The 16,487-nt window shown below is 47.2% G+C and overlaps 1 protein-coding gene across 1 annotated transcript in view; it reads right to left on the bottom strand.

The window, feature by feature from the left end:
• BUB1 (BUB1 mitotic checkpoint serine/threonine kinase) overlaps positions 1 to 16,487 on the bottom strand; it is a 30,586-nt gene that overhangs the window by 13,260 nt on the left and 839 nt on the right. The window contains exons 2-14 of the mRNA XM_069955183.1: positions 15,601 to 15,660; positions 13,394 to 13,535; positions 13,073 to 13,269; positions 12,528 to 12,571; positions 11,935 to 12,026; positions 10,474 to 10,544; positions 10,040 to 10,233; positions 7,669 to 7,811; positions 6,595 to 6,959; positions 6,452 to 6,504; positions 5,882 to 6,001; positions 4,719 to 4,832; positions 4,281 to 4,386 (exon numbers count right to left, since the gene is read on the bottom strand). Of these exons, the coding sequence (XP_069811284.1) occupies positions 4,281 to 4,386; positions 4,719 to 4,832; positions 5,882 to 6,001; positions 6,452 to 6,504; positions 6,595 to 6,959; positions 7,669 to 7,811; positions 10,040 to 10,233; positions 10,474 to 10,544; positions 11,935 to 12,026; positions 12,528 to 12,571; positions 13,073 to 13,269; positions 13,394 to 13,535; positions 15,601 to 15,660 (1,701 nt within the window). The remainder of the gene's footprint in view (positions 1 to 4,280; positions 4,387 to 4,718; positions 4,833 to 5,881; positions 6,002 to 6,451; positions 6,505 to 6,594; positions 6,960 to 7,668; positions 7,812 to 10,039; positions 10,234 to 10,473; positions 10,545 to 11,934; positions 12,027 to 12,527; positions 12,572 to 13,072; positions 13,270 to 13,393; positions 13,536 to 15,600; positions 15,661 to 16,487) is intronic.

The following is a 16,487-nucleotide window of genomic DNA, read 5'->3' as shown; positions in this document are numbered from 1 at the left end:
GCCCTGAGCTGTGTGGCTCCCGAAGACAGCCCCCCACCCGGACAGGCTGGCATCCGTAGAGACGACCAGCCAATTGAGGGGGAGGAACGAGCGGCCGAGGAGGACCACCGGAGACGTCAACCACCAAAGAAGCTCCCTGCGAACAGCAGGGGACAGGAGGATCTTCTTGTGGAGAGACAGAGGGGACCTGTCCCACTGCGACAGAATCGCTTGCTGCAGAGGGCGCGAATGAAACTGAGCAAAGGGGATCGCCTCGAAAGAGGAGACCATCTTGCCCAGGACTCGCATGCAAAGGCGAATCGAACAGGGGGCGCCCGAGCGGAGCAGAGAGACTGCCGAGCGCAGGGAGGCAACTTTGTTTGGAGGAAGGAGGACGCGGGCCATCTCGGTGTTGAATAGCATCCCGAGAAACTCCATAGAGCGGGAGGGAAGTAGGGAAGATTTTTGATAATTGATCACCCAACCGAAATTGGTCAAGAGATCGAGTGTGATCTGGAGGCTGGACAAAGTGTCCTGCTTGGAGCGGCCCTTTACCAAAAGGTCGTCCAGGTATGGCAGGACAGCCACCCCCTTTGACCGAAGCAGAGCCATCAAAGGTGCAAGGATCTTGGTAAAGACCCGAGGCGCCGTGGCGAGCCCGAAGGGCAGGGCAACGAACTGGAAATGTCCAGAACCGACGGCGAAACGTAGGAAACGTTGATGACTGGCTGCGATGGGAACATGCAGATAGGCGTCGCGGATGTCTATAGAAGCAAGAAATTCGTCCTGCTCTAGAGACGCGACCACCGACCGCAAGGATTCCATGCGGAACCGCCGAAGGCGAACAAACCTGTTCAGCCGTTTCAAATCCAGGATAGGACGGACCGAGCCGTCCTTTTTGGGGACTGTGAACAGATTGGAATAGAATCCCTGGAAGTGCTCGGAGGGAGGAACTGGGACCACAACTCCTTGAGCTAGGAGATTCTGAACCGCCCGAAAAAGCTCGGAAAGCCGTGCCGAAGAGCGTGGGAGATTTGATGGAAAAAAGCGAGGAGGTGGAATGCACACAAACTCGATTTTGTACCCTGAGGACACCACCTCCCGAGCCCACACATCGGACACATGGGCGAGCCAAATCTCCTTGAAGGAGAGCAGACGACCCCCTACTTGAGGGAGAGACCCGAGTGGTGAAGGACCCTCAGGAAGAAGACTTGGGTGCAGGACCCTTAGAAGGGCGAGAACGGGGCTGCCAGGTGGGGCGGGGTTTGAAGGAGGGCTTCCTAGAAGGAGCTGGAGGCGTATCCTTAGCCGGGCGACGACGTGCCGGAGGCTCAAAAGAGCGGAAACGGCTGGAACGCCTGGGAGGCTGAGGGCGCCGGGATCGGTTTTGAGGAAGCAAGGAGCTCTTCCCCCCCGTAGCGTCCGAGATTATCTTATCCAGCCGCTCCCCAAAAAGTCTGTTTCCTGCAAAGGGAAGAGAAGTCAGAGCCTTCTTGGAGGCGGCGTCAGCTGACCAGCATTTTAACCAGACAGAGCGTCGGATGGCTACAGAGTTTGCCAGGGCCCGCGCAGACAAACGAGCAGCTTCCTGAGAAGCGTCGCACAAGTATTTGGACGCATGTAGAATTTGTGAGGCCAGAGACAGGAGATCCTCACGCGGGGTGTCCAGGGAGAGGTCATGGACTAACTGCCTGGCCCAAGAGGAACAAGCCTTGCTGACCCAGGATGCAGCAAAGGTAGGACGTAGGGCCGAACCAGCTGCAACAAAGACAGACTTCGAAAAAGCGTCGATTTTCTTGTCCACCGGGTCAGTGAGTGAAGCACCATCTGCCAGAGGCAGAGTAGTTGACTTGGAGAGTCGAGAAACTGGAGGATCCACAGATGGGGGCACTGTCCATGTAGTGACCAGGTCAGGGGAGAAGGGAAACAAAGCCTCGGCACGCTTAGAGGATGGAATCCGCCGGTCAGGGTGATTCCACTCCTTGGCTAGGAGGTCCTCAAAATCCTTATGGCTGGGAAAAACCAATGGCTGTCGCTTCTGGCGACGGAAGGAAACCTCACTCTTGGAGGTAGAAGAGGACTCCTCCTCAATATGTAAGGTGTCTCGCACTGCACGGATCAAGGCTTGCACTGCAGAGGCCAGCTGATCCTCCCTGTCAGACTCTGAAGCAGAGTCAGAGGGGTCCCCCGAGGTGGCGGAGAGGGGTCGCTGGGAAGCGGAACCGCCTGCAGTGGATCTGGGAGGAGAAAGGTCTGAGGAACACCTAGAGGGCGACCGTGAGACAGAGAGTCTAGGTCTCTTATGAGACCGTCCTCTGGAAGGGGAGTCAGGAGATACCCTGGAGGGTCCTGCTGCTGGAGGCGCCTGAGAGGGCAACCGCTCAATGGCATGGATCATGACCTGCGACAGCTTAGAGAGGTCACCGATCGCCTGGGACAGGGATCTAGCCCACTCAGGAGAAGCTACATCAGGACCTGGAGGGGGGGCCTCCTGGGAAGTGGCACCAGGGTTAAGGCATAGCAGGCAGAGGGAACCAGGCTGACCACAGGGGAATTTCTTATTGCAACGAGCACACGCAAAGTGTGTCGCCACAGCCGCGGGAGCGAGCTGCCTAGGGGGGTCATCCCGGGGACCAGACATGGTAGCTAGGGCTGTTAGCCTGGGGAGTGGAGGAGGGGAATATCACCCACTGGGTGAGCCTACCAGACCCTGGAGTTGCTGCTGCACTGGATGCTGGAGCTGCTGCCGCACTGGATGCTGGAGCTGCTGCCGCACTGGATGCTGGAGCTGCACTGGAACGACTGCACTGGATGCTGGAGCTGCACTGGAACGACTGCACTGGAAGCTGTAGCTGGTGCACGCTGGAATAGCTGCACTGGATGCTAGACTGCTGCTGTGCACAGGGAGCTGAGGCTGCTGTACTGCAGAGATAACAGCAGGAGGCCACGAGCTGAAGCTGCTGCCGGCAAGAGGAGGAAGGGAGGGGGCAAGGAGGAAAAAGGTGGGGGCTACAGAGTAGCCAATAGGAGAAAGGGCTGTGGCGGGAGGAGCCGAAAAACGGGCGGGCGCCCCGCCCCCAGTGACGTCACTAGCGTGCGCCGACGCGGCCTAGCTCCGGCAGAAGCCGGGGCCTAAATTTGTGGGGCAGGCCGGCGGCAGTGAGACGGCGGCGCGGAGCGCCAGAAAACGCGACCGGAAAGGGAGAGAGGAGCCCAGCAATCCCCCAGCTGTCCCTTATGAAGCCGCTGCGGGCTGCAGTGGCTCCTGGATGAAAGGGGGTGGGCATCAGCCCAGGCTAGGAGGGAGATGAGAAGGGGGATCAGGAGACAACCTGTCCAGTAGGACAGGGGATAGAGGAGAGAGGGCTGCGCTGCAGGGAAGTGTGCACTGTGGCAATGGGGACTAGGGAGAGCAGGCAAGAGGCTACTGGTTGCCCTAGCCAGGATGACCCCCCCCCCCCAAGGACAGGACTACTCACCTGTCCGGCGTCTTCGGGTGCTCGCAGGGTCACCCCCTCGGTAACCTCGCACCTGGGTGGGGTACCGGCATCCTGCGCAGGGAGCTGGCAATGGGGGACGGGTGACCGGCGCATGGGAAGTGAAAACTTCCAGTGCACCCTCAGGGGGAGGCTACGTCTGGTGTGGCAGCCCACGCCGACGGTCCCCCTGATAACCTAGAAAGAAAGAAAAAGAAATAAAACTAAAATAATAAAGAGGTGCGTGGCACCTGTGTCTACCTCATACGGACACTAGACTAAAACTGAGTTAGCCTGGTGTCTGTAGGAGGGGTATAGGCTGCCAGGCGGAGTCACTTCTTCTTCTGTCTAGTGTCGCCTCCTAGTGGCAGTAGCCTATACCCACTGGTGCTGTGTCCCCCAATGACAGGCACAAGAAAAACCTTTATTTCAGGGACTTGTCAATGGTTTTCACCGGTCTGGTTCTGAGAGTTCACAGACATACTGATCAGGAGAAAGAGCGCCTCTGCTCCCACTCCAAGGACGGGGGTGGGGGATGGCTGGAAAAAAAAAAAAAAAAAAAAAAAAAAAAAAAAGTCAGGCTCCATAGAGCTCCATTACAAGTCTGACTTTTTTTTTTTTTTTTTTTTCTAACTCGGATCAGAGAGTGGATTCATTGCAGTGTGGTCTTCTCCCGATCAGTACAGGTGTGAACACTCAAACCCGGACTGATGAAACATTTGACATGTCTCTATGTCTTCTCTATAACAGGTTAAGTTTTTTTGTAACGACAGTGACACTTTCAGTTGCACCAAACAATTCCTGTACACCACTGTGCATACAGACCCCTTCACTTTAGCCGTGTCATCTTCAAAGATGCAAAAGGCAGAAGGCAATGCGGGAGCGGCAGTGTGCAGACTCAGGAAACCTCCTCCAGCTGAATTTGTGGCATCTATGTAAAGAAGAAAAAAAAAAAAAACTTTATTTTTGGTAATCAAGTAAATTACTAATGTTACAGAAGTTTTAACAGTGAAGACAATAGACTTTAAACGCAGCACATGGGACTTTTGCTTGAACAAGGTCTATTCTTCTGAACAGGATAAGGAGCACTTTCAATGACTGGGCTGGTGCTGAGAGTCACCAGAATGTGGGATGGACAGGCTGTATTCTGTCAGTGTAAATATCATGCAAACTGGGATGATGTACGGACTAACACTAACAGACTGTCCAGAAACTAGAATATACAGGATGACTGAATTGCAAAGTATTTGTTGTAAAACTTACTGTCATTTCTACACAAGGCCTCGATATCTGGTTTGCTTGAATCAGTAGCTTCAAATGGATTGTCGTCTTCATCACCAGCGACAGTGGACGTCTGGAAAATGTCCATGATGAAACCTGCAGGCAGAAGCATAAGAACTACAGACAGCTGTATACAGAATCAAGTATAGTAGCTTAAAGGGGTACTCTGGCAAAAATCTTTTTGTGTCAAATGAACTGGTGTCAGAAAGCTATAAAGATTTGTAATTTACTTCTATTTAAAAAATCTCCACTCTTTCAGTACTTATCAGCTGCTGAATGTTCTGCAGGAAGTGGTGTATTCTCTCCCCTGCGGCACAGTGCTCTCTGCTGCCACCTCTGTCCATGTCAGTAACTGTCCACAGCACAAGAGGTTTTCTATGGGGAATTGCTACTGCTCTGGTCAGAATGGAAAGAAAACAAACACTTCCTGCAGGACATACAGCAGCTGACAAGTACTGGAAGACTGGAGAGATTTTTTTACTAGAAGCAAATTACAAATCTATAAAACTTTCTGTTGATTTGAAAGAAACTTTTTCGCCAGAGTACCCCTTTAATATTTGTTACAAATGAGTCTTTTATGGAGCAGTTTATATTGTGACTCTTTAGCTAGAAACACATTTTCTTACTTTATCGACTGACCCATGAGTGGTTTGGCAAAAATGTTTCACCTTGCAGAAAACAGCAGTCTGTAGTATAGAGGCAGGATACAGACTGCTGTAATCTGATCAGCTTAGGTTCAGAACTGTGTATAAGGGTTAGGAAATGGACTGTAGGAAACCCAGTAATGAATACAAGAAAACAGATAAAGGGAAGGAAAAAAGAAAAAAAAAAAATCACTACTTCTATGCTGCCTGAACCACAAGTCATTGGGCGGCTTCAGTTTGCCCTCCCAGCCTTGATTGACCGATCACTCCCAATAGCAAAATGGGTGGAAATCTACCGACCACGGCAGATGGGTCTGGAAAAAGCCGCGTGGTTCAGGCAACATGAGTGGTTTAGAGAACTGATGCTAAACAGTTCATACGGTTTTCTGACTGTTCGGTCCATCATTTAGGACAGGTTTTGCTTTTTTCTTATATGTTTGCACACAGAATGAAGAGCTGAACAGTCCACTGTCCCGGCTTATTACAGCAATACTCTCTTACCCAGCGCTTCCCTTGTGTTGACTGTGGGTGACGGAAGGACTTTAGATGGAGTCGCCTGCACATATCCTAGTGATGTATTCGGAGTGATATGTGACGTATTTACTAACCCAGAAGAGTTTCCTATTATAGTAGATATACAAAGCAAGTACATTACGTTATTATATAGAGCATCAGGCTGACTGATTCATGATAAAGTGATTGAGATAACGGTGATATACTGACATTTCATTGTACTTTAACAAATTAACAGCTTTAAGTGTAACTATCATATGTAAAAACTTCTGACATGTCACAGCAACATATCAGAAGTGCGTATCGGAGGGGTCTGGGTTCCAGAAGTTCCATAGGTTCCCATCATAATTCCGTAGACTGCTCGTATTAGCAGTTATAAGGGAGGGGAAGGGGCAGACCGCACGCTACTGGGTGCTTGTGCCCCTTATTTCTAGCTATCGGCAGGGGTCTCAGCACCTAGACTCCCACTGACACGCAAGTTTTAAAAATGATTGTTACACTTTAAGGAGTTTGGAAAATGCTATAAATGAATAAAACCTACAAGGAGACAAACCTTACCTTCTCTCATCCCAGGTTGGAACTTCCCCATTATGGCACTGGAATTGGGAAACCTATGTTTAAATTTAAAAGAAAAAAGTTGGCAGAATTGACAAGACAACAGGAGTAAACATTGCTTTTTAATCTAACACAGCTGAACTTACGAAGGTTTTGATGCATCGGGGATAGCAGACGCTGACCTGTCTAGGAGTGCTGGTGGCTTCATTATCGTACTGCCAGGCAATGCCATGTGTAACGTCTGCTGCGAAACTGGATCAGGTCTTTGCTGTACGGAGCTGTTATGCTGTACTGGAGCAGAGAGCAGCGACAGCTGGTGCCCTGCAGGAACGATGCCGGCTTGGCTAACACTCACAGTTCCAAGAGACGGAGAAGGTTGTGGCGCGGGACGAGCAGGTATCTCTTTGGGAGTTGCAGACATGGGAGCTTGATGCAAGCTTAAAATAGTCTGAACTGGGAGATTAGGTGCTTCTAATTCCAATGGGGCTGCCATGACGGGAACAGGTTGAACCTTTAGGAAATATAATAAGATAATGCATGTTATAGATACATGAAGAAATGCAATCTCCATTTACAACAAATAGGGTAACCTGATGAAACATTGTTTTACTAATACAGGTGCCCACTATGTATCTGTCTCCTAGCTCTTATTCTGGCTAGAAAACAAAATGGTTTAAGAATGGTTTTATTATGTGTAGAAAGTGTTACTAGGTCACCTCCTCTAAACCAGTAAACCAGCTAATGGATATGACCATGTCAGGCATCTAGTACTCACTGATGTATGACCTTCACCATGCAATATCATGGGCATCAAACTCTTGCAGATAAAACTGTAGTGGTCATCGGTACATCCTAATAGATTGATCTATTTTCTCTTTAAAAAGGAGAAGTCCATTTTTTTCAAAAGAGTCGTAGAGAAGGTGGCTGAAGATAACATGCCCCTACCTCCCCGACTCCAGCACTGGGGTCCGCTGTCCTGCGCAGCAGTTCCCCGGTCGCTTCCTTGTCTGAGCAGGCAGCCAGGTTGTGATGTGTCTGCCCTGCTCAGCCAGTCAGCGGCCAGGGGACCAAGGGACAGCAACCCCTACGTTGGAACCGGGGAGGTAAGTGCATGTTATGTGCAGCCACTTCCTCATTCTAAATGTCAAAACAATTATGAAGTGAATGAAAGAGGAATTAGATTAAAGAACGAGTGGACTACCAATCCCAGCAGCACTTACAGGTTTCTTCTCTTCTGGAGAGGTGCGACCTGTGGACACTTGTACATTCAGCAAGCTGCTTAGTTGCTCCATCTTCTCTTTCAGCAGATGCTCGTGGAGAGCGGCTTCCTCTTTAACCTTCATGTATTTCTTCTCTTCTTCCGCTAATAATGAATACATACAGATTCTATTAAAACTGCCGATGCCCAAGACTAGCGGCCACCTCACACATGCGGCATAACAAGCTGTGCAGCTATAATGTGTAATGGCTGTAAGAGGGGTTTCAGGAATATTAAGTTATCTAGTAAAACTGATTTATCAGGTGTTTATGGCTACAAGTGTTACTTACTGATACTTAGATTACCAGTGTGTCCAAAAATAGCAAACTAGAAAACTATGAAAAAAAAATGGCACAGGTGGACCAGCAGCCTTCAGGCTTAGCCCAAAACGTCTTTAGGACACTGAGACACATTACAACCGTCCCTGTCCACGTCTGATGACCCAAATTGTGCTCCACGTCTTCATTTACAATTAGTGTTGAGCGGACCTGGCAAATGTTCAAGTTCGGTAACACTTTCCAAGCCCAAAATGCTCAGAGTTTGATTCCCCGTGGCTGCCAGAGAAACAGATAAAGCCTATGGCAGATCTGCTCACCACTACAAGTGCAGCTCCTTTTCTACCTCCCCTCCTTTCTAAGCTTCTAAATATTGCTATGCAAAGCCTAATATTGCAAAGCCTATCTAAAATTCTATGCAAAGCCTATTAAAAATGACCATTTTACAGGCTGCAAGTCTCTCATACGCCTCCCTGTCAGGTTGCCCATATGTACAGTAACCATCTAGCAGTAGCTGTGATATCTTCCAGTCATTATTATTCCGTTTTCCAATATGTTTTCATTTATTTTAAGTACTTTAATGCAAAAAGGCTCATAAAGTAGATGATCCCCCTTCTTACTTTCACCCTCTGTTGGTTGGCATGTCCCCCTCCGACAGTACGGCATTAGCTAAGTAAAGAAACTGTTGCATTTTGCGGACATAGTTGATCCAATTACACAGATCCTTCTACCCTTTGAAAGACTCTGAGAAAACCATGCTCTACCTGGGTCGGAGTACCTTCCCTATCTCGGTATTAGGCACTTCATGCAGTCAGTCTTTGGCCCCCTCACGGTCTCAAAACCAATGACTTTGGAGCAGCCAATTAGGGCTGATGGGTCTACTAGGGGTCTAATCTCTGCTATTTACCAAATTCTGAACTCGCCTGTGGGGGACTCACCGGTCCAGCATAAATATATGGATACACGGGAAGAGTCATTGGTTATGGCGATTACACCCGAGCTGTGGCAAGTGATATGGGGCAGGGCAGCGTCCTCATCAATCTGCACAAACTACAAAGAGACCCACTACAAATTGTTGATGTGTTGGTATCACACCCCTGAACTGCTATATAAGCTAAACAGTAACATCCCGCCAGTGTGCTGGAGATGCAACGGCTCAGTGAGCTCCCTGTCTTATCCATATCTTCTTGGACTGCTCTCTTATTACAGGCTATTGGTCCCCAGTGGCAGCATTACTTTCCTCAGTCCTTAATATTCACATTCGTTTGGACCCTTTGGTCTTTCTATTTAATGTTACGCCTAAAGCTTTGGTGCAAAAAATCTACTAAATTTATGCTTCAGATATTAACTGCTTCTAAGGGTGCATTTAAACAGATTTATCTGACAGATCTTTGAAGCCAAAGCCACAAACAGACTATAAACAGAACAGGTCATAGAAGTCTGAGATTTCTCCTCTTCTGAAATCCATTCCTGGCTTTGGCTTCCAAAATCTGTCAGATAAACTTCTCTGTGTAAATGCACCATAAGTCGCTCATTCCTTGTAATTGTAACAGACCCCCCCCCCCCCCTCCATCCTTTGATGATTTGTTGGCCAGGATAAGAGACATTAGGTGTCTTGAGCCACTTACTGTGTCACTGAACAGGCAGCTTATACTGTGACTCTGTTTGGGCCCACACTAGCTCTCAGATATGTTCCTTCCATTCCCCCCTTCCCTACCCCACTGTTTTTCCCCTTCTTTTAAGTGCCTTTGTCTATTGTGTGTGATGGCATCTTACATTAAGCAGTTATTCATGTTGGTTTATGTCACAATGTTTTTCATGCTTTTGCCTTATACATCTGAGTGTGTTTTACCTATATCTAAACGGTATTACATTTACATGGCTAGTTCTGTTTACATTTATACAATGCTATTTTTTGTTTCCTTTGTTTGTACTGTATGCACAAAAAACATTGTGGATGATCCCACCAACTAGGTCCGAACGCCCAGTGGTTACAGCAGATGAATAACCTCAACATTACAAGGGAATAGAGTGTATCCAGAACTGGAGGAGGATTACCCCACTCATGCATCTTGTCTCGTTGCTCCTGTTTCTTTCTGTAGATGATTGCTCTGAATTCTTCAAGGGACAGCTCAGAATCGCCTAAGACAAGCTTGTCCTTGCAGTACATGGGAACCTGTTTAATATCTGCATTTGAAGCTGAAACTTGCTGAGGTACCACAGCCGACCTGGAGATGGTCACATAAGTGTTCCTGGATAGAAAAAAAAATTACAAAGTGTACTTATGGGTTTTCAGGTACCAGTTGATTTCAAATTAATAAAAAAAAAAATCTAATTCACTGGAGTTCCCCTTTAACTGCATGTACGCTTATAAGCTGTCATTTCTAGAAATTAGGCCACAGTGCAAGTACAGTGGGGATTAATCTTCTGAATATTGTTAAACTCTCAAGTGGTTTCTGCCAAGATATGTCAACAGCGGAGAGAACACTTACACAATGGGCTCGTCTCGACTGATGGGCACTTCAGTTTCTTTAACCAATGCATTCTGAATTCCAACAGGATTCTAAATGGGGAAAGTATTAAGATGAGAAATAAAATCATATTTATATGTATAGCATATCATGACAAAACAATAAGGGCAAAAGTCCAGCCTAAAAAAAAAAAAATAAAAATAAATCTGTAGTAAAGGCCACGTCCCACTGCTAAAACAGCGTTAGCTTGCATGTAAAATTAAAAGGACAACTCTGCAAATAGTAAAACACTCCTGTGGGTTTTTGGTTTAAGCTCTTTACAGGCCTTGGTGTCTCCACTGGAACAGACTACAAACATCCACTACGTAGTCCTCTCCTGCAGTCATTGTCATCACCTCTCTACTCCTTACCGTTCCTGGTGTAACCCTGCATTCTGCAATTTCTGTTTGCTGTATGTGGAAGGAAAGCCATCGGTGAATAGAAGCATATCAAGTACATCAGGCTGTTATACCCCTTTAAGTGGTATGGAATAGGAGACTTTAAAGTGTTGCTGTCATTCTAATTTTCAAAATCTAAATCAGCAGGGCACGTGATATAAAGCATGTCTGCAATTTACAGCAATTTTTTTTTTGTTCTCATGCTTTTTAACAAAGCTATACTTTCTGTATCCAGGTCCAGTCTCTGAAGGCAGCTATATAACCTGTATACTTACTGTATCCAGGTCCAGTCTCTGAAGGCAGCTATATAACCTGTATACTTACTGTATCCAGGTCCAGTCTCCTGAAGGCAGCTATATAACAGCTATACTTACTGTATCCAGGTCCAGTCTCCTGAAGGCAGCTATATAACAGCTATACTTACTGTATCCAGGCCTAGTCTCCTGAAGGTCCAGTCTCCACTTTATTTTACATCCCACGCAGATTTAGATTTTTAAGGTTAATGACAGGTACACTTTAATGAAGTTATCTATATAAAGGAATCGTGTTTCAAGGATAGTCTACAACAATATTAATGTCAGCCTTTTGCTGTGGGTGTTAGTTGTGGGACCTTTGGCAATGAGCTGTGGATGTATCCAGGCATTATCATATTACCCTGAATCTGCCATATATACAGGAGTTCAGGTGGGATCTCCCATCAGCCTAATGTCTATAGGGGCTGTCAGACATTTAGTGTAGTTTCTCATGTGGGCTACTAGGCCTCATTTCACTTCCCAATTATACCATCCAGAGCACAACTATCAAAATACAATGGCAGCATAAGAGTGCACAGGCACAACTGACTTTAATGACCCCCAGACCACATTCACACAGCTGTCCGCAGGCATCAATGACAACACTACAGCTGTCGGCGGTTGCATGGACCCCTTTATTAACAATAGGGAATCCATAACACAAATGTTTTTGAGATGATTATGGATTCCTCATGGTCACCATAGAAATAACTAATATGTTTAATGCACAGAATATATTACAGAATATTTACCTGACATTTGTCAATTACTGAGGGCTCAACCTCTGCGGCTGGTGCCATCTGATTGACAATCCTGGATTCCCTCAGGGGCTGTACGGGATTATCTACAGAAATAAGCAAAAAAACAAATTCATCACTTCAGCATCTAGTTCTAGAAGGGGGAGGGGGGTTGTACCATGTGCTGTTACACAAAGATTATTATCCATGCTCGAAAGTCCGTTTATTTTAACGGGTCGCATCACTACTGAAAAAGCAGTAAATGAAGAAAGTGACCACCAGGAGACATCCCATGCCGAACAGACTTAAAAGTGAATCTGTCAGATGTAATTCACCTTCTTTGTGTTATGGAACCACAGATTGACTGTACCAGAGCCCAGGAGATAACAGGAGGCCGCATTGCCTGCTTGTAGTACGGAGAATTGCAGCTGACAGATACTGGTGATGCTACTGTATAACTAACCTGCCCAACAAGCATTACAGAACTGTTCACACACTTGGATAAATGCACAATGTCCAGTGGAGTCGCCTGACAGGTCTCCTAAATGACAGGGTAAACTATGGTCTACTTAAGAGTGCTTCTTTATCATCATTTTGAACTCTTTTACCTTGAGCTGGTTTATTCTTTTGAGAAATCCTCATCTGAAATGCTCTAAAATGTCAAGAAGAAAAGAAACAAAATAGAAGAGTACCATTAACAGTGTAGACAAATACCGATAGATATATCATCTAACAATACAGGTCATAGCCATAGAATTTCAAAAATTTGCTGTACTAAAAAAAAAAGCAGTTTCCCATTCATTGGCATGAGTGGGAAAGCTTTCTGGTCATGTTCTGTGACCTTTGCAGGGGTTATTTCACAGGGAGGCGGTTAAGTATGCTTTCTGACCCTGTATCATGGATATGTGCATGCAGCCTTAATATTGGTGGTCTCCAATATCTAGATTGACTGGAAAACAAGATTACCAACCGGTAATTTCTTTTCTGCGAGCTCATGACGGCACCCTGCCTAATACAGGGCTTGCCGTCATAGGGAGAGAAGAGAAAAATATATCAAAAAGTTCTCTAAAAATGTGTTTCCAAAAACATACATTGCCAGGACCTCTTTAGGAATCTAGTGCCCCTTATGAACTGCAGAGTATCCTGATCTAACCTGTGGTGGTTATCCAAGAGATCCTTCGGCTCTGCCCTGTTTTCGTAAGCTTTATTGTAGAGGAGGCTTGCATTATGGACGTCGCCCTTCGCTTCCAGGTGCTGAGCCCAGATAACATGTAGACTGGCAGAGGTGGCACCGATCCCTCGGCCGTACAGGTACTCAAAGAACTGTGTAGGCTCGTCCATTGTCTCTGCCTATGAAGAAGCCAAAAATAAAACAGAACAATCTTATATAAAAAAGTAAAGGAGCATCTAAAACCAGCAGCCGTAATGTGACAGTCCCCCGCACTACACAACACAGTCTGCATGAGACACTCACAAATCGCAGGCAGTATCTGAGGTATCGCTCATCATTGCAGTATCTCTTGTCTCCTATAAAGCTTCGAACTAGACGCTCCAACAAGTACAGAATATTCCTCTTCTCGTGTGGAGGGAGCGCCTCTTCAGCCCACAGCAAATATCTAGGAGATAAAACAGGACATCTAATACCATCATTCTTATATCTAAGAAAAAAAGAAGCTCCCCTGATGTGAAACTGTGCAGGCCGGCACGTCCACAGACTGTCAGCAAAGGAGCAGGGTTTTGTTTTTTTGGGGGGGTAAATATGATTTTACTACTCAAGACGGCACAGAATTATACAAACAGACCTCTAAGGTCGTCATATAGAAGAAAAAGTCAGTTAATAATAATCTTATCTATCCATACGGATTCATAAGGAGATGCAGGGACAAAAAATAAAATCAGTCCACAGAGACAGTTTGTTCCAACAAAACACCAAAGTACAAAATATTGTAATAACTTAAAGAGGACCTGTCATCCCCCGTGCCGGGGGGACAGGCTCCCGACCCCCAGCTAGATCCCCTTATACTGACCTGATCCCTCTGAGTCCCGCTCCCGGAGCCGGAGATATCCTGGTCAGAAGCCGGCGCGCTGTTGAGATAGGGAATGAATGGAGCCGGACTCATCTCTGCAGCGCACGCACTGCTCCATTCATTCTCTAAGGACGCCGGACTCATCTCCACAGCGCGCGCTCCGGCTTCTGACCAGTATATCTCCGGCTCCGGGAGCGGGACTCAGAGGGATCAGGTCAGTATAAGGGGATCTAGCTGGGGGTCGGGAGCCTGTCACCTCGGCACAGGGGGGTGACAGGTCTCCTTTGAGACTATTGTCAGTATTATTAAAGAAGCAGTTCACAAATTTTTTTTTATTGGCCCCCCCCTCCTCTAGGCGCTGGCGTATATACTCACTGCAGGTGATTGGTGTACCGCAGACCGGCCCTGTTCCGGTCCCGCGGCCCCGTTCGAATCCGTCTCATGTCAGCCGCTGCTGTGACTCCTCTTATGTCTCCTGTGATTGAACGCTGGAAGTCACATGCTTCCATAGAGGATGCATTGAAGTGCGTGACTTCCAGTGTTCAATCACAGGAGGCAGAAGAGGGGTCACAGCAGCGGCTTACGTGAGCGTGCGCCGGATTTGAACGGTGCCGCGGGACTGGAATGGAGCCGCACCATAGGACACCGATAACCTGTGGTAAGTATACGCGCCAGCACCTAACAGGGGGGCCAATAAACATTTTTTGTAAACTGCTTCTTTAAATTGTGTCCTAAAGAGATCAGCATATAAAGAAATAGGGAAAGGCAAGGAAGGGGAGTGCTTCACTTATATACTTATATTATTACTGACTCATACCTAGGAAAGAGTAATTTATAGAACCCAGGATGTGATGAGAAAGCCAGACGGCCAGGTCTCCAGAGCCACTACAAGTGTCCCAGGAAAACAAAGTTTTAGTAAACCTAGATCTTTCCCGGTCCCGGTTACTGCCGTCAGCTCCTCCATCCGTCTGATAGAAAGAAGGCAATCAAGAAAGTCGCAGAGGAACGGTTCTGACTGACCTCTGCCTGACCGCTACACAGGATTTGGACCTGCCGCCGCGTCTCTTACCTTCCTCTTTGGTGCCGTTCCGGTGCAGTTAGTAGTTTGCTCCACGGTCTGTTAAGACCACTGCCAGCCCCCATAGCAACAATGTGGCCCACTCCAGTGACTATCATTAGAAGGAGTGGGCCAGCTCGGGCCAGATCAGAGCTATAAGAGGGGGCAGTGCTCCTAACGGTCTCACCGGACTGTGGAGCAAACTAACTGCACCAGAATGGCGGCGAGGAGGGAGGTAAGAGGCAGGCTACAAGAGGCAGCAGGCTACAAGAGGCAGCAGGCTACAAGAGGCAGCAGGCTACAAGAGACAGGCTATAAGAGACACCCCTTCCTCCTCAGCGTCTCCTGTGCAATAGGGACATATCAGCAGGTTTAATTCCTCTAACCTGCTGATAGTTCCCCTTTAAGCTATGAGCGCATTACATGGTTATATCATCGGGCCGTACCATTCCACCATGCGGAGACAGCACAGCTATTAGTATATGAGCAGTATTCAGTATGAACGGCCGGACACGTAACACAAGGCTGGAGTCTGCTCTGCATTAGTGGACGTAGCTCTTATAGGGTCAATCAGGAGAATGCTGTTATATGACTGACCTGTCCCATGGTTCCAGTGGATCATTTCCATTGTATCCCTCGATGTGCGCTTCAAACATTCTACAAGACAAGAACATAAAGTAAAAAACCCTGTGTATGTAAGGATATCACATATACTGCAAGCCATCACCCCAGACTGTCACATGACAGGAGCCATAACAGGTCCACAATGACTAGGATCATGGATGTGTTAGGCTGGGTTCACACACTGTTTTTGCAATACTTTTTTTCGTTTGTGTTATGCAAAAAAAAAAAAAAAAAAAAGATGAAAAAAAACAGATGCATTTGCGTAAATTCATTTTGATCCGTTTTTTCCTTTGATTTCTATGTTAAAAAAAAGGATTAAAAAGCATCTTTAATTAGCGTACGCAAAAATACGGTCGACCATGTTTTGGTGCAAGTAAAAAAAAAAAAAAAAAAAAAAAAAGGAAGATGCATTTTGATCGTTTATTGATAATGGAAGTCTATGGAAAAACGGATGCACACGTATCGGCCCAACACACAGGGGGCTCTGCAGAACTACACGTATCGGCCCAACACACAGGGGGCTCTGCAGAACTACACGTATCGGCCCAACACACAGGGGGCTCTGCAGAACTACACGTATCGGCCCAACACACAGGGGGCTCTGCAGAACTACACGTACGAGCACAACACACAGGGGGCTCTGCAGAACTACACGTACGAGCACAACACACAGGGGGCTCTGCAGAACTACACGTACGAGCACAACACACAGGGGGCTCTGCAGAACTACACGTACGAGCACAACACACAGGGGGCTCTGCAGAACTACACGTACGAGCACAACACACAGGGGGCTCTGCAGAACTACACGTACCGGCCCAACACACAGGGGGCTCTGCAGAACTACACATACGAGCACA

Source organism: Dendropsophus ebraccatus, chromosome 15 (assembly GCF_027789765.1).
Source record: "Dendropsophus ebraccatus isolate aDenEbr1 chromosome 15, aDenEbr1.pat, whole genome shotgun sequence".
NCBI lineage: Eukaryota > Metazoa > Chordata > Amphibia > Anura > Hylidae > Dendropsophus > Dendropsophus ebraccatus.
This window is presented reverse-complemented; position numbering and strand designations above follow the sequence as displayed.